At 40.7% G+C, this 17,612-nt stretch overlaps 2 protein-coding genes across 4 annotated transcripts in view; one reads left to right on the top strand and one right to left on the bottom strand.

The window, feature by feature from the left end:
* Nucleotides 1–15,114, top strand: part of wnk4a (WNK lysine deficient protein kinase 4a) — a 47,500-nt gene extending 32,386 nt beyond the window's left edge. Inside the window, exons 11-21 of one of the 3 annotated variants that reach the window (XM_008437298.2) lie at nucleotides 1,699–1,834; nucleotides 2,739–2,855; nucleotides 4,930–5,103; nucleotides 6,477–6,531; nucleotides 6,785–6,916; nucleotides 8,851–9,671; nucleotides 10,004–10,091; nucleotides 12,241–12,841; nucleotides 13,188–13,393; nucleotides 13,471–13,565; nucleotides 13,648–15,114. In XM_008437298.2, the coding sequence (XP_008435520.1) occupies nucleotides 1,699–1,834; nucleotides 2,739–2,855; nucleotides 4,930–5,103; nucleotides 6,477–6,531; nucleotides 6,785–6,916; nucleotides 8,851–9,671; nucleotides 10,004–10,091; nucleotides 12,241–12,841; nucleotides 13,188–13,393; nucleotides 13,471–13,565; nucleotides 13,648–13,650 (2,428 nt within the window). In that variant the 3' untranslated portion in view covers nucleotides 13,651–15,114. Of the gene's footprint in view, nucleotides 1–1,698; nucleotides 1,835–2,738; nucleotides 2,856–4,929; nucleotides 5,104–6,476; nucleotides 6,532–6,784; nucleotides 6,917–8,850; nucleotides 9,672–10,003; nucleotides 10,092–10,181; nucleotides 10,273–12,240; nucleotides 12,842–13,187; nucleotides 13,394–13,470; nucleotides 13,566–13,647 lie in introns of those variants that run through there. The other 2 variants (XM_008437299.2, XM_008437300.2) reach the window with 2 other exon arrangements.
* Nucleotides 15,115–15,575: 461 nt separating this feature from the next.
* coa3a (cytochrome C oxidase assembly factor 3a) lies at nucleotides 15,576–17,283 on the bottom strand. Its single transcript, XM_008437297.2, has 2 exons — nucleotides 17,032–17,283; nucleotides 15,576–16,226 (listed from the first exon to the last, which is right to left on the bottom strand). The coding sequence occupies exons 1-2, from the start codon at nucleotides 17,225–17,227 to the stop codon at nucleotides 16,123–16,125; spliced, it is 300 nt and encodes a 99-aa protein (XP_008435519.1). The 5' UTR covers nucleotides 17,228–17,283; the 3' UTR covers nucleotides 15,576–16,122.
* Nucleotides 17,284–17,612: the final 329 nt, after the last annotated feature.

Genomic DNA, 17,612 nt, shown 5'->3' with positions numbered 1-17,612 from the left:
TAACTAATTAAAGGTCTGGCAAAGTCATGGTCCAGATTTAAGTCTGGATAAGATGCAGTGGCTCGATCTTAAACTGGACATGTATGCGGGAAAACTCTCCAAAATGGCTGATGTGAAACGATTTTGCAAATAAGATTGTTTCATAGCAGTTACAGTTTAAAAGCTAAACAATGTCACCACAGAGTTTGTGAATGTCCGATGGACTGATCAGATTTTAGAGGGAATTCAGGGACATAGACATATATATATTACTTCCCTTTCAAGAGAGAGCTGGACTCCTGCGACCAGATCTAAAGGAGCAGTAGCCACAAAAAAAACCAAAAACTAACAATAGTGATATACTTTTGGGGACAAAACTCTTTATACTTTTTTGTCAGACCATCGCCACTTCAAACCATTTAAGCTTTATCCCTAAACAATGGCTTTGGCTCAAGGAGGAGTCGGTGTTAATTTTTATTAATATTTAATCAAAGTTTAGCGGATTCTATTCATTTATCCTAGTGCAAGCACCATAAAACTCTGAGGTTCTATGGAGAAACTGTGGGTAAACGTAAAGAGTGGGACCTATGACAATGTAGAGAGATTGTGCAAAAAAGGAAATAGGAAGAGATCATTTCAAGGTGTGGTATCATTTCAAAACATGACACAGAAGTGGTTCATCATTCAGCTTGAATAATGAAGCTGAATAATTCACATATCTTTGCCTTAAAAACAACAACAACAAAAAAAAAAACAAGGCCTCATTCTTATTTTTGTCAAAGGGAAGACTATATCAAGAGAAAAACAAAACCACCAAAACACCTCCAGAGGATCTTGGTAACTATTACTTAATAAAAACAAGAAAGTCTTCTTGGCCTTTTGAAAGGAACGGGTGCGGCTGAAGTCTTTTCACGCAGAAGTGTAACAAGAGTAATAATAACCAGAGACAATCTGACTCTGTCTTCAAATGAAACGACTTACAGTGTCATTTTTTGAACATCACCACCATGTTCTAGTGAGAACAGCAAACACAGTCCCGGCTGTTCCTCTGACACAGGTCCTGATTACCTCTGATCAGAAACAGGACGACTGCAGCATCACCACATAAGTTCACTCTTGCTTTGTTTGGCTTATTCTCAGGAGGTGACAACATGCTCCCCTTTAAGCTGAAGTCCACCATGAGGTAGAGAACATTTAAACAGAGGCAGGTGAAGGCTGCCAAGCATGTAGGCTATGTTAAATGGTTGCAGCTTGCGTCGGGGAAGTGGACGGAGGGGAGCTTGTAACCGCAGTGATCTGAAAAGACCCAGGAGATGCAATTAGCTGAAACTATTTACCAGCCATCTGAAACCCCAAAACCTACTCATGGCGTCAATACGTGGAAGTGTGCTGCTTCCGTCAGACGTTCGACAGCTTCCTGTAGACTTTGAAGAAACAGTTCAAACTTGCATTGATTTGACTATAAACAACCAGGGAATAAACAGATGCAACACATTATGCTTTATGTGACACTCAGGAGCGCTGTTTATAATTAGGGACGCTGAATTTTACACTTCACTTGTCGATGACAGCTGTCAACAACGATTTTTAAAGTTCGTTTGTGCTGACTGCCATTAGATTCGAGGTGACATTTGGGCTTATGAGGATGTTTGCTTTTCAAACTAAGAGTCAACACCAATTTTTTATTTTATTTTTTGCCATCTTTTTATTTTTTTGCAGCTACGCTTCCGATGTAACGTCAGGCTTGAGCGACGGCTACGAAGGCCTGCCTGAGAAGAGCGAGAAAACGGCTGCGAGGCGAACGGCCGCGAAGCTGTTCAGGCGGAGGGCGCGCTCGCGGCTTCGCATCACAGGGGTACAGTGGATTCATTGGATTGCCTTCACCTTCAAACGGGCACTTTTATTCTCCCCTCACAAGATTAACTAACAAATCAGCTTTGACTGAATTATTTCATTAGGCGTTTCTTTTTTTGAGCTTGTGGTCCGACTCCACGCTGTTTATTTGACTTCGGATCAGCGTCTTAGCTTTTTGTTTTCCCCTTCTGACGACCACACATTATTGTCCTCTTCAGAACACTCTGAGATCATTTTAACGACCATGTTTTGGCCGAGTCTAGATTCGCATGTAACAACACGCACATACATTTGGTCGGAGAGTATACATTGTAACATGGGGTTGCTATGTGGTCTGGGTTTGGCCTTTTAGATTTTTATTTTTTTTAATCTGGATGCAAAGAAACAACACAAGTACATTGTTTATATTTTTTTTTTACTTACTGACTGTAATAACCTACAGATAAATTGACTCTAATTATCAAGGTAAAGTAAGATTTTAAAAAGTTACTTTGCTAAAATTTCTGTCCCTACAGTTTAAAGTCCTTTTTTAATAAGATGCCAGACAAATAGGTGGATTTACCTGAGTTTTTTCTTGCTATCTCTTCTCCCCCACCTGTTCCTGTGCTCTGCTGGTCAGCTGGCTAAAGGAGGGCACCTATGCTTTTACTTTCACTTAGTAGAAAGAGATTCCATCTGGAAAAAGATCAAGTGGGACAAAAATAATGACAGATACAATTTGGAAACTAAAGGAAATTTGAAAAATAAAAATTGAGTCGGGAAACTGAAACGCTCAGAAAATGGAAAATGTCGACTAACTAATAAAACACCAGACTCGTCTTTCTGCAGTTAAACAAGAATATTTTCCTCTCTTTTTGTCTCTCAGCATTCAACACCATTACTGTTGATTCCCTCTGTCTCTGCAGCTTTCTGATAAAGTGGACCGGGTTGTCGAATGTCAGCTTCAGACACACAATGACAAGATGGTGACCTTTAAGTTTGATCTGGACGGAGATAACCCAGAAGACATCGCCGCTGTCATGGTGAGTCACAAACCGAAGCGGGGATAAACCTATCCTTAAATCTATAAATTACTATTTCATATTCATCAGGAATAATCAGTAGTGACAGTAAGTTTTTCTGCTTTGCCCCGCAACTCCTGAGGGGATGAGTATTGAAAAGTTTCAACACTGAGAATTTTCAGTTAATTGTAAAATCAAAGGTAATTAATTTTACAATTAGCTTTGTAAAATCAAGCCTAATTTATTCAACTTTTGTTGGCTGGAGAAAGATAACAAAGCCAAGAGAAAAATGTGTTATTTTTTTTATTGTGGACAGATTTTAGACTGACGGCAGCTTCTGTGCGCCTCAGGGTTCATGACATGAGCAATTTTTAGGTAAATTAAATCAATATCACATTTAGAGACAGGATACAGAAAGTATACAGAAGTTAAAGGAGTAAAAGCTGTCTTAAACCCTTATAGGCTCATCAAGAAATGCAGAAATGAATTTTTCAGGACAGCTTTACAGTTACTTTACCTCGTCTGCAAATACACCTGATTCGTAATGCCAGTAAGCAATTCCCTCCGTATCTTAACATTTTTGAGTTTACCAGATGCTTGAAGGTGAAGAGGCCGTGTACATGCAAGAGATTTGTTTGTGAACATGACGCGATGGACCGGCGTTTTACAGCAGCAGCACACTTCGCTCACTCAATTTGCCGCCTCCCTGACTCTAAAATACAGTGGGCTTTTGTTTACTGTGTCTGGGCACAGCAGGGGAAACCTGGCATCACAAACAGCCCTGTGGTTCTCGGCACTGAGCTTTAAATGAGCTGAAATGTGCTATGCTGTCAAAAAAAAAATCACGCACTAAAACGGCAGCTTAAAGCAAAGCATAAAATGGTATAGCTTAGATTTTACATTAGATGTCTAAGTTATGATAATAAGCCTTAGGCAACTTTTTGTTGGATGCCTGTTTTCAAGCTTTGCAATCAAGCAAAGTGAATAAAGACATTCATATGGCTAATCTTTAATTGTACTTAAATAGGCACGCCTCATTGTAAGTAATACGACATCTTTTCTGTTGGCAAACGTTACATAAATAAATGCTCAAGTTAGAACAATAAAGCTAAAACTGAATAAAATGAATCAAAAATGCACAATATTTTACAAAACATATCGTTACAGTATCTGTGGGTACAATATTCATACTGCCAAGATGCTTATAATCATAATGCAAGCTTTTTTTCATCCGTTAATTATTGAGCTCTCCTACAATTTTATTGGGTGAATGGTACTACAACATAACGTGCTATAAGAAAAGGTGACACTCAAGGTACCTAAAAATATAGCAGCGCTCTTGTCTCTTTTGGCTTAGTAATAAAACAGATGATAAACTACACTGTTAGGGCTTTTCTATCAAATAGTTTCCCGTTTTTAGCTGGTCCTGTAATAGAACCGGTTTGTTTCTCCACCACTCAAAAGCCAAGTCGGAAAAGTTGGCGTAAAAAAAATTGTTTGATGTAAAACTGAGACCCCATAATGATCCCGTTCATTTGAGCTTGCAGGAGCCTTGCCTCTGGCTGTAAAACGAGTTCCCCTCTAATGGCTTTGATTCTGGTTTAGTTCATTGCCCCTCCATATGTTTCGCATCTTTGGACAAGAAAGTAAACCCCCAAAATACTTCCAGAGGCACCTATCTGTAATTTTGTGACCGAGAAGCACAATTCAAACACTTTGCAAATCCAGCTTATTAGAAAGGTGCTATACAAATGGAGACCATTTATGATATACAGCATCTGTTGCAAGTTATCCAAGCACCTATGCATATGCAAGGGCAAAGTCTTCACCTTGTGCTTAGATCATTAAAAATAAAGTTATTTTGTTTGCTTTTTTGCATTTTCCAGAGGCGTTCTATGCTGACAGATCATTTTTCTGATGTCAGTGCTTTCCTGTTGGATCGGAGCATGCTAATAATAGCTGGCATTTTCTTAGTATTTATTTGCACCTTTGCTGTATAACTGTAAAACTGTATATTTAAACCTAGAGGGTGTGAGAATCGGCTAGCAAAGAAGTAATAACTTTGAGTAATATGACTTCTCCCGTTGCCTTCTAGATTCGAAGTGAATTCATCCTTCCGTCTGAGAAGGAGGGCTTTATCCACCGAATGGGAGACATCATCAAACGGGCCGAGGCTCTGATGTCCAAAGACCCGTCGGTTCACAACAGCGGACATCGCCTCGCCCAGCTGGCTTCCAGTGGCGTGGCTAACTCATTGTCTTCTTCACAGGTTAGCAGCCATCTATCCAGATACTGCTAAACAAAATCATACTAACCCGGCTCTTGTAAATTACGTCACGTTGTGTCTGTGTTGGGCAGAGCTGTTAAATGCAATGCGTAAAAAGTTACAGGCAGTGCTGGATTTAAACAGTTTTTAAGACGGAAGATTAAGTGTCAGTGAAGCTGTTGATGGTACAGCTTCCATTTGGAACATTATGTTACTAAAAGCGCTGGTGATGTAAAACCATGTGATTTCTGGTTGACAAAAAGAAAAACAAAAACACCCCACTTCCATCTCGCGCTTTTTTTGCTCCCACAAGCACAAACTCTTTCCAGCTCTTAAGAAGCTTTCCAATGTACCTGCCAACTCTAAGTGGGTAAAATAATTTATGTTCCGACATATTAATCCCTGATGAATGAAGCTTCTGTGAAACTGTAAAAAAGAAATTCTTCTTTGGGGCAGTGCCATCCCAAATCCATGACCTAATGCCTTATCAGACATGGTTTGTCCATTTAAGAGAAAGAAGTGCTCATTCTGTTGGGTTCTGTTCCACTGTGGAGCACAAAGAACAAAATATGCTGGTAACTTCAAGCAAAAGGATAAGGAGAAGTAAACATCTTTCCTTTCTTGTTAGATAAGAGACACAGAAGAGATATGATCCTTTAGTGCCATATTTTACTCCAAACATAAATCCGAAAAGTCTTGTAGATGTGTGATGCATTAGAGGGAAAATAAAGTATAGATTATTATTATTATTATTAGTAAGCTACAGAAAAAAACCTGAAAGCCAGTCTGCAGGATCACCTGTCTGTAGGCTGTTTTATTCTTAGCTCATTCTTAGGTAGGTCACTATTTTTAAATTCTATTATTATACGCTTTAAATAGATTGTAAATCCCTGGAAAGCTGTGCTTGTCTGGCTGCCACAACCTTCCTAAACAGTTTAAAGTCAATGTCAGCGTGACGATATAACTTCTTACTGACACCGAAAACGGGAAAAACAATCTAAATGTAGATGGAGGTGCATCATCTTATAGAAATGAGGTATTTGAAGTTTTCTGCTTGTGTTTCTGCTTGCTGGCTGTGGAAAGAAACATAAAAGCTTGAACACTCATCCATTTCCTGTGTCTTTTTAGTCCCATATGGACAAATCTGTGACATTTTGTGTAATAAAAACACTCACTATGAAGATCTTTTTTTGAAATTGGTTTCTAAACACATTTTTAGCAGTATTCTATTTTTTGAATGCACCCAGGAATGATGGTCGACTTTCGACTTCTACACATTACTGCGTGTCCCCTATGCTTACCCAACAATGAAGTGTTAATGTGTTGCAATAAAATGCTTCCTGACTGACTGATTTTTATCGTTTGTTTTTTTGCAGCCTAATCTGCACAGTCACTTTATGCCTCGAACACACTCATCTTCTTCTCTCCCAGGTAAGTCTCCTGTGTTTTAATAACTAAATCCACCACTAAAGAGGAAATTAACTACTCATCTTCGACTCTTAAAATTCTGATTTAAAACCACCGAGACCCATTAAATGTGCTGTCGTTCTCTCAGCCTGTCCTATTAACCTCCTGCATCTTTTTTTTTGTACCGTGCATGATCATCTTGTGTATGTGTGTGTGTGTCCGTAGTTTTGTGTGACTCAAAGTCTTCTCATGCATGTGTGTGTGTGTCTTGTTGTAGACTACAGTATGGCTAACCCCAGTGTAGGAGCGCGTGGCTCCCCCCCTTGTCCTAATGGCGATGTCCTGAGTTCAGATATTACTTCACCTGGGCGACCTCTTGTACGCTCACAGTCTTTCCACAACACCCCAGGTAAACAGCACCGCGGTCCTCCCTCCGGTTCCCAGCTGAAGAGACCCAGCATTGTTTACTGTTGCTGAAAAATCGTAATGGTCTTCTGGCAGCAAATGAGTCACAGCTCAGTTCACCCAACTCATGAGCACCCCCACTCTCCCCCCTCTACAACCTCTCACCTCACACCCTTTTCTTAGCATTGTTCAGAAATCCACATGGCGCCATCCACCATTGCTGCACCTCAAAGCCTCAGTCTGTGTCTGCCTTGCAGCGGGGCCTCTTGGGTAATTACCTCACCTGAAGGGAGCCTTCTGGCTTTCAGGGAGCTGTGAATGCTGTCGCTGTAAAGCATGAGGTCTCTGCTGTGTTGTGATAGTCAGCCACATCTGTTTGCCAGCACAAACTCGGGCCGAATTTCCAAGAATTTTCTCTCTTGGGCCTCCAAGTCCTTCGTAAAACTCGCAGCAGCAGAGACATTTGAAGTTGCTCTAATGACACACATGCTGCATTTGGCTCTCTAGTATCAGAGATCTAGTATCAGAGATGAGGATATCAGTATCCTCATCTCTTCCTATCCCTGTGTCCTTCTCCTGCTGGATGTCCACTTGCATGGCAGCTTTCGCAATGCTTCATGGCTGCCCGCCACCATTTACAGTGTTGCCTAACTCGTGTTTCCGTCAGCGTGGAAAAAGTAGAGGCTGGTTTGCATCATCACCGAGTGGAGCTGTGGTTTATAACTGTGCTCCCATTGTTGAGACATCCTAAACCATTCCTCAGGGAATGATTTAGTGATCCTGACTTCTTTAATCAAACCCAATAAGTTGTGTATGCCCATACACACGCACACGCACACACACGCACACGCACGTTTTCCATTTAAACTGCTGAAACGTGAAAGCTTCACTTGCTCTGGTGATACTAAATCCCCGCGTAGCCACGCAAGTCTTGTGTGCAAATGTTCTGGCTTACAAATGCAATTACAGTCAGATGGAGCTTTAAACAAAACGTCTTTGTTCAGCATGGAAACCCTCACTTTAATACACAAAAGATTTATGCGCCATAGGACGACAGAACTGTTCTTTACTAATAAAGTGCTCCACCACGACTCTTCAAGCCACTTTGATGCACAACTTAAACATATTAATCCTACTTTTTTTTTTTTCAACGAATTCATACTACCAGTGGAAACAACACTATATTTGACGATGACTGAAAAACCCACGGAGCCTATTGATTATTGTTACAGGGAACAGATGAGAATACGTAATGGAACGTGGAGCTGTTATTAAAGAGCACAGAGTGATGCCGAATGACACTAATGGAGAATAGTCTTCTATTATAGAAATAGCTACTCTAACTTTTGACAACAAAGGATAATCTAATTTTCTAAGAAAATCCAGCATAAACTTGATTAGCTGAAATACTTTTCAAGCACTAGAAAATAAAGGGATTTTCCTACACAGTGAATTAATACAATTACTCTAAATATAAACTGTAGCAAACAAGTGCAACATTAAAGCAACCTAGGTACAAATACCCAGAGACGGTGATACAGGATAGTAATCTAATGTGGTATGCCTTCAATAAGGTGGTTAAACCCAGGGCCTCTGCAGCTCTATTACTTCCCAGGTTCAGTTTTTTTTTTCCATTGTTTTTGTTATGTTAAATTCTCCAAAATTGATTGGGATTCATTCAGTGCTAAAATTTATTTTTGTAAAATAAAACTGTACATTCACTCAGCTTAATTTAATTACTACATGGTCTGCAACAGCATTGTAATTGAACTGTAACCATTTCACTTGCTAATTACATCGTCCAGGTTCCCTTGCTCTAATACAGGGTTAACCGGGTCCTTCTGCATACTACTTGGAAAGCTGTAAATATTAAAGACTAGTCTTAAACCTAAGATGAGTTCACACGGCAACATTTATAACTGTTGTTTCCTCCTTTAGGATCTCCTCTTTACTATCATCAGCACCAACGACCTTCATCTCTCCTGTCCCACCAGCAGCACTACCATTTACCCTACATGGGCCAAACTCATTTTCCCTTCCCATATCCGGGATCTCCAGGTTCTCCGAAGCCAGCAGGGCTGCATCCTCCCCTTACTCGGGTAGCCAGTAACCCTACCTTTCCCTCTGTTCCCTCGCCAACACCCAGCTCACCCAGTCCAGTGAACGAGACCCCGAGTCCCACAGTGGAAAGTGTCACCATGTCCCCACCCACACCACAGCCTCCCAACATGTGGCCCTCCCACTCTCAGCCGTTATTCTCTTTAGCTAACGTCATCTCCATGGCCATGAGCATGGCTCAGTCATTCATCCCCCCTCCAAACCTGCCCACCCAGGTGATGCCCTCGTATCCGGGCTTCCACCCCCACCTGCAAAGTCCCATCGCTCCTCCGTCAGGTTACCCATCCGTCTACCCGCACCATTACCAGACTCTACCGCCAGTGGGCGTCCCAGCTCAGAACGTCTATCACATTCCGGAGCAGGCGCCTCAGATGGACGGACTCGGGTTTTACCAGAACAATCATCCACAGTGGCAGCATCCTGTGACTCCACCTTCCATGCCGTCCACTCCTCCGCTGGCCACCCTGGAGCCCCAGCAGCATGTCCGACTAACCAGTTCACCCATTCCACACAAGGAGGATAGCAATATGGCACCATACTTGGCCCAGATTTCACCCCAGCTTCAAACTGGAACAGAAGTATCCATGTCAAATTCTTCATCAGAGGCTTCCCCATCACCACCAGTGAGCCCAGAGAATACTGTGAGTTTCAATGAATTTCTTTTATTTTAGAAACATATATGATTAGGGAGACACTTTTTAATACTTTAAAGTTGGGGGGAAAAAATCTGGGAGCTACCACAGGATCTCCTTTCAGTCTAGTTCTCACCAAAATAATGAACATTTTTCTGATTATACTCAACTGAATTGACACCAGGTACCAGTTCGGGAGAGGTATTTTATATTTTCCAAAATTTTAATTTTAACATGTTCAGCAAAGAAATTAAATATTTTACTTTGATTGGGTTTTTTTTTTTCCCAATTTGGGTTGTTGTTGCAATGTATTTCAGTTGGCTGTGTTTATGCTTCATCAGGTCTCCTCCTTCAGCAATCAACTGCATCCTGTTGGATCTGCAGCCAGGACCATCAGCCCAGAACTGAAAACTTCTTCCACTGAATGTGGTAAGAGTTTCTGTGTACGTTCTCATGTTGCTAAAACAGATCTCTGCATCATAAACACCTGAAATAGGTTCTTTTTTATTTTTCACTAAGGGTTCGGAGACCTGGAACATGAAGTCCGTGTACTATCTTTATGTTTACTCCCCAAATAAACCAAACAAATAAATGCCAAAATCCAACTTGAGACATTTACTAGCTTTCTTGCATTTTTATTTAACACATCATGGAGTTGTTTAAATAAATAATAATAAAACGACTGACATGTCTTTAATAGACACTCTCCTGTTCTTTTCAGTCCCTTTTGTGTCTCTCTGTGGACGTTATTAGGGGCTGTTGCGTAACTGGGAGTCTGGATGCAATGTTCCATTCGATGTGAACTCAGACGTAGGTGTAATGGCTGCCCGACCCACTGGCGGTGACCAATCAGTCAACAGCTTAGGTCGTTACGGGCCTCTCCTCCCACATCTACACCTGTCAGTATTTATACGCTCCCCAGAATCCCACAGTCAACAGAGCCCCTCTGTTTTACAGGCTACAAATACAGGCACTTTGTGTGTTTACTGTAAGAAGGACCCACAGTGGGCAAACTGCAGCACTGCAGAACTTCAAAGTCTCTAATGGTGTGCAGATGTGAGCACAAATTGTTTTAATGGCTGACAACTTACTGCAAAAGAGAGAAAGAAATAAGCATTAAATTGATTTTTAGCTTTTAACAAACATCACCCAGTTAGGTTTTTATGTTGGCTGTTTCATCCTGATATTTTGGCGTAAAGATTAATCGCAGCCCTTAATCTTTCTCGCATTATGTCACATTACAGCCACAAACTACAACGCATTTTATTAGGATTTATGTCATTGCTTTCAAAAGCCATTGAGTCAGAAAACAAAGTCCATCTGTGCTCAATTTATTCCAAGCATAAATCCGGCTGTTCTTAGATCGTGTTCCTTGCTGTTCCTTCCTTCCTTAAACAACAAGGGACACAGCAGATGCTGGTCGGGTCGTCAGTCCATCCTTGACCCAGTTAGTTGTCTTTAACCAAGTAATTATTTTGGAATGAATAATTTGAAAGACAGATGTGAACTGATTATGCTGATCGCTTTTTTTTTTTTGATTGAATTGTAAAAATCATCAAATCAGTCCCATTTAATTACAAGTTTATATACCTTGTCCATGCTATTTATGCAGTTTAAGGATTTTCATGTTTTCTATGCAGTGTGGCTGTTCCATTAATCCTGTTAGCCTGAAACTTTAATCATGTTACTTTGACAGTCCAGCTGCCTGCTGTTAAAGCACTTAAGTTTAGAAATGAGTGGATATTTATCCAACAAACTCTCATCACTTAATGATCAGTAAGACTTTTTGTGGCTCATTGTGCAGATCTTTCAGAATCTTTTTGTTTACATCGCCAACATTTTTGTAAAACTTCCATTGTGTAGTGCAAATTCAATTCGCTTAACTTCTATTCATTCTAATGCAATCTAATGATAGTCATATTCTTTACATTCAAATTCACTTTATTCGTTACCAAAGCACTGTCAGATTGAGTTATTGAATTGAAGCACGGCATTGGGGATACTTTTTTTAGTGAAGAAAAAAACTGATGGCTTCATCAACAACTAAACACTGAATCGCTAAGTCAGAAGTACTTTCTATAAGGAAAAAAAAACTACATTGGATAATGGAACGAGCGGCTCTACCAGGGGAGAGGAAAAACTGCTCTTATTTGGAATCATCTCAGAGTCAATATTTAGTTGAATCGACTTCATGGCTGCCAGCTTTGCACATGTAGAGACTTCAATTTTTCTACTCATAATCCTTCTCAAAAATAGCTCAGTGAAAAATAATGTGGTGTAGATTTGAGAAGTCTGTTACTAATTTCATAATGGAGCTGATCTAACTTGGTTCAGACGCCGTGAGGTCATTAAGATGGGCCTTTTACAAATCTTTGAATTAATAACCGACTTCAACATTGTCTCGTTTCGTGATTTGTGCACCATATGTTAATAATATTTTTCCAATGATATTTTTAGTATTTAAATGCTCACAGATTCTTAGAAAGTGTAATTCAACTAACTTTGCGGAAGTTCAATTCTGTGCAGAGCACATTATCATTTGGAAACATGCCTCTTTTTTTATCTTTTACCATCACAGAAGTGAAGTCAGCACCTGTGACGGTTGGAAGATTCCAGGTGACGCCCAGTGTTGACATTTTGGACCCCCCTGTCCCAGTGGTCGCTGCACCGCAGCCAGCCAACAACAACAAAAACACCCAGTCAGAGAGCAGCACAGAGCAGGTGGGGGGTTCTGAAACCAGCCTCAACACTTCTCTCACCATGTCCCCTCCTCAGCCTCATCTCCACAGAGGCCTCACGGGGATCCCCCAGAAGGTGGACAGGCCGGCGGGGTGGGCCGTGAGCCAGCCGCAACATCAGCACCATAACGGAGACGATGAAGAAGATGAGGAGGAAGAGGGCGGGATCTTAGGGGAGCGATCGAGGGTGAGGAAGAGGGGTCGGAGGAGGACTTGCAGCCTCAGTCTGATGGGGACCTCTGCGGACAGCGGCCTCTCTGTGACGGCCGCCGAGATGGAGGGGAGGCTGTGGGACGGAGCAGCGGGGAGCCCCCAGTACAGCAACGCCCTTCACAACCTGTGGTTGACGACTTATAACCGCAGCGCCCCCTATCTGAGCAGCGACGACTCGGACAGCGAGGACGAGGAGATGATGGAGGAACTTCAGGAACTCAGAGAAAAGCAAGTGATGTTTCATCTCTGAACAGACACTGAAAATGCAACGCAAACTACTGTAACTACATAGTAGGAAAGCAATCATAAGGAAAGAAAAAAATATAAACTTTTATTCTTATAAATAAAAAGCTTTTTTTTTCTTTTTGGTCTCTTCAAGGGACTTTTTCCAGAGACACTTAAAACACTAACTTGCTCTTTTTAGATGTACTTTCTGAGGACAAGCTTCTCTTTTTGCTCAACTTTGGCTGCGTTCAGCGTAGAGATGGGTTACATGGGATGAAAAAAATCCTTCATTCAGCTTACGGCAAGGCAATTTATTCACATTGTACTTTTTTTTTTGGGTCATTTACAGACACCTATCAGAGGTTCAGGCCTTGGAAGCCGAACAGAAGAGAGAGATCGAGGAACTGTATGCGAGGATGGGGAAGGTTCCTCCGCCGGGCATCGTCTCTCCTGCAGCCATGCTGTGCAGCCGGCAGCGCCGCCTTTCCAAAGGGAATGGCTTTCCCTCATCGCGCAGGAACAGTCTGCAGCGTGTGGACATCCTGCCTCTCCAAGGTAAGAAATTACTTTTGTTTTCCTTATGTGACAACTCACTCTCTATGTGGATTTATTGAGAACCACTTTCTAACCAGGCATCATCAGGAGAAACTCTCTCGGAGGCAGCAGCAGCGGCTCGCAGGACAAACCCGGTAAAGGCGTCACTTTTGCCACCAACATCAGTAGAATGGTGAGTGAGATGAGGGTCAACTAAACTTCACCTGCATCCTCGCTGTCCTCATCACTGTTTTGTTTTCATTTCCTGTTTCCAGTAAGAGCCTGGGCCAAGAACTCTAAATATCCGGACTACCTCATCTGAAGTGTGACCGCAAGAGGTCAAAATCCTTTAACCCTTTCACTGGTGCACCATCCAAACAATCTGCGCCTCTCTGTCAGTGATCATGTGGCTCCGCCGGCTGCTCATTTACCTCACTTGTACAGAAGCCGTTACTGACGAGGCTGGAGACGATACGGGACAATCCAGTTCTCAAGAGTGTTGACCAGCCCAGCATGTGAAGGAGTCACCCAGAGGAGATGCTCTGTGGACTCCAAGCAGCACAGCTAATAGAAACAATGTGAACCTCCAGAGGTCCTGATGTGTGCCGTCGCGTTCACTCCTACAGTACAAATGTAAATCTGCCATAGTTCTCTGCTGATTATTCTCCCTGATAATGCAACGACGCAGTCAAGCGATGGTGCCGTGTGCTGCAGAAGGCGTCTACCATGAAGCTGACCCAGAATGAAATTGATGTTTTCCTGCTTGTCTGACTTGATGCTGTTCATAATAACAGTACCAGGAGCCACTGTGAGGCTGACACACTTGCTGTACTTTATAATGAACTCGCATCCTCTGCTGAATGAACAGTGAATATATTCTCATTCAGAAGAGCGGCAGTTACTTCCTTCCTTGAACTAATGCGAAGAATCTACCTGCATCATGTTCTGATTTATTCAAATTCGTACCGTTAAGACAACTAATTTAATGTCTGCATTCTGGTGGGACGAGATGGGACGAAAATGTGACATTTTAATGTTTCTGTTGTGCAAGATTTTTTCTCACTACAGTACTATCAAGTGAGAAAGTTGATGCAGAAAGCCCATTATGTTAGGAATTCTCTAGCTGGGTTAAATTGTTTCAAAACTACTGGCTTTCCTGTTGACTGTGCATTTATAGCTGAGTGCATTTAATATAGCTCATGTTTACAGTTTCAAAAGTAAACTAAAATATTTCTGGTACCATGAATCCTTCTGGAGCAAAAAGAAACATGCAGGTGCATGAATGTAAATTAAAAATGTAACTGAACTCAGTTTATTTTAATAATTCAGTTCTAAAAAGCTCAACTCCTTTAAGGTAGACTCAATACACACAGAGTGAATGTAGCTAATGAAACCCCAAAATTCAGGTTTTCTGAAAAAATTTAATAGAAAAAAGACTTAAAAATGTGAAAATTGAAATCTCAGTTTGCTAAGGTTTATATGTGCAAAGCTTTGTTGAGCTCCTTTTGCATGAATTACTGAATCGCCATTGCTTCACATTTGTTCCTGCCACAAATGTTTTGTTCTGCATAAATATGTTTGGATACAGCAGTTATGACCAGCAGCTTTATTAGCTATTGATCATTTGTGGCTTACCTACATTGTAATGGGCATCTCCGACTGTCTGCAGGAAAACGGTCAAATTGTCGTTTTATGCTTCATTATGCAATTCATAGCAAAATCTTCCAAAAAAAAAAAAAAAAGACAAACCACGCCATGTGCAATGAATCTGAATTTGTCTTTTTAACTGAAATGCTAAATAACTTTTAGATTGTATTCCAATTTGAGAGGCACTTGTGTATCATTTTATAGATCAAGCACCTTGTGCACTTTAGCAGATTCAAATGTCACTCAGTCAGTCCAACAACATGTTTGTGGTTTAAAAACTCAGTTGTCCATCTGTTCTGCTTCGATTCGGACTGTGTCCAAGAGTCCAAGCTGTGAATCTCTAGCTGTTGCCTTATACACAGGATTTTCTGGCAGACAAAACTTCTGAAATGCATTAAAGATGTTGAATGTAAATACATAATCATATTGCTCACTGAAGCTGCTGTCCTGCCAAGCTCAGTCTGTGCCTTTCTCTTAAAATGTCTTACTTTATATTTTTATTCTAGATCAGATTGCATATATAAATAAATTTTGAACAAAATAAAAATGTAAATACTTCGGCTCTTGTCATTTTTACTACGACATACAACAAAACTTTTAAAGATATGTTTTGAATTCAACACATTAGATTTATATAGTACAAACACATTTTATCAACATAAATAACATTTTATCAAGCTGATTCGTGTGTCTTTTTTTACCAGTGTAGTAGTATTTATGTCCATCCAAGGCCACTGTCGTATAAAATGTTCATAGCTTCTGTTGTATTTCTCTAACATGGTGCAATTGCATGATTAGAAATGGAAGAGTCAGGCAGAAATACCATCAAGGCCTTCCACAGAGCACTGAATGGCCATTTTGAGGTCAGTGGATTAGCCTGTTGCACTGATTGAAGCCTAATGAAGCTCAAGACAAATCAATGATTGAAGCAAAACAACCACCCCTTAAATCCCCATCATCTAAACAAAGCAAAGTCCTGCTCTGTCTCAAATAAAAAAACACAGCCAGGTATGGAATATTACTCAGTGGCATTGTCTGCCCTCTCCTTATTAGGAGCAGGACAAAGAACACGGTCCATAAAGAGGCTGGCAGCCTGGTTTGCCTCAATTGGCTCCAGTCTTCGGTCCCTTCAGTCTGGCACGCTTGGCCTCCTCATCGATTTCATCCATGATCCTCTCCTGGGAGACTGAATAAAACGTGTAGCCATCTGATTTAAGAGCGATGGGTCAAGGCAAATGTTTGAAATCAGAAGGGAAAAAATGTGACAAGTGAATTAAAAGGTCTACTTAGTATAACATATGAGGACAAAAACATAAAACAGATGTTTGAAATAAAAAGTTCTTAGACATTCACCATCATTCTGAAATACAGCGGTATGTAAAATTAATTGAACTTTTCCATATTTTTTTTATGTTCAAACGTTAAATTCCAATATGTTTCAGTGGGATTTTATATGATAGATTAATGCAAAAACACTGAAGCGGAAGGAAAATAACACTTTTTTTTTTTTTTTTTACAAAGATCTCAAGATTGTGTTTTTTTTCTTCTTTTTGTTCAGCCCTATTTGTTCTTAAACTAAACTAACTTCTGAGAGTAAATAATTGCTCCTCAAGCAGAACTCTGCGAAATTATTGGAAGCATGTGGATGTGGGGGCGATTTTCTTTAACAATAAAAGGAAAGATTGATGGAGCGAAATTAACATTTTCTGCTAAATGTTAATTTAAGGAATTTTTTACTTGTCTATATTATGCTAATGAAAACATTTCAATGTACAGTGAGTTAGCATACCACACTACAAAGTTAGACGTAAGTAAATCATGAAATCTTCGTAGTAAATGGAACAGTTCCTCCAGTAAATTTCAAGACGGTTGATTATGATTAATGCATTAATTAGTACTAAACTTCAGTGAGTTTTAGAACTACTTATTTTGTATTTTGTACACAGCAGAAGTAACATTAGCATGCTAAGCTAACGTTACGTAGTTCACCTTGCAGTTGACGTAAAGGATACAGATACTCAGCACGAGGGCTCCTATTGCGAGTCCCGTCACAACGTTCCGCGTTCGGAGCTTTGATGTTTTCTTTTTCCACTGTTCCAGCTCCGCCTGCTTGATGAAATGCATCTGATCCCGGGAAAGATTCTCTTTGGCCGGGTCTATCCTAGTGGCGAACGGAGAGTCAGACTTCGGAGGTCTCTTTTCAGCCATGTCTACGGTCAGTGGAGCGTCAGGGGGTGGTTCCAGACGACGCTACCGAGCTTCAAATCATCTGCTACTACGGAACTTGACGATGTAACGTAAATGCGTACTGCCTCAGCACATGGTTGTCAGATCTTTTTTCCTCTTCCTTTTCATTGGTGGGTGGCAAATCACATTTCAGATGTAACAGCACGGACAGATTTAAAGACAGATATATGATTAACGGCTTAATCATGTCACAGTGTATTTTTATTAAGCGAATACTTTTCAAAAGTGTCCCGTGGCTCTTTGGACCTTCCACGTGACTTTTAATAACTTTGGCTAAAATGAAAAAGAACCAGCTATTGATTTTAAATTTAAACATAAAAACAACTGTTTTAACAGTTTTAAAGTT

This window comes from Poecilia reticulata, linkage group LG19 (assembly GCF_000633615.1).
Source record: "Poecilia reticulata strain Guanapo linkage group LG19, Guppy_female_1.0+MT, whole genome shotgun sequence".
Lineage (NCBI taxonomy): Eukaryota > Metazoa > Chordata > Actinopteri > Cyprinodontiformes > Poeciliidae > Poecilia > Poecilia reticulata.
The sequence above is the reverse complement of the archived record's forward strand: the minus strand, read 5'-3'. Positions and strand labels throughout refer to the sequence as shown.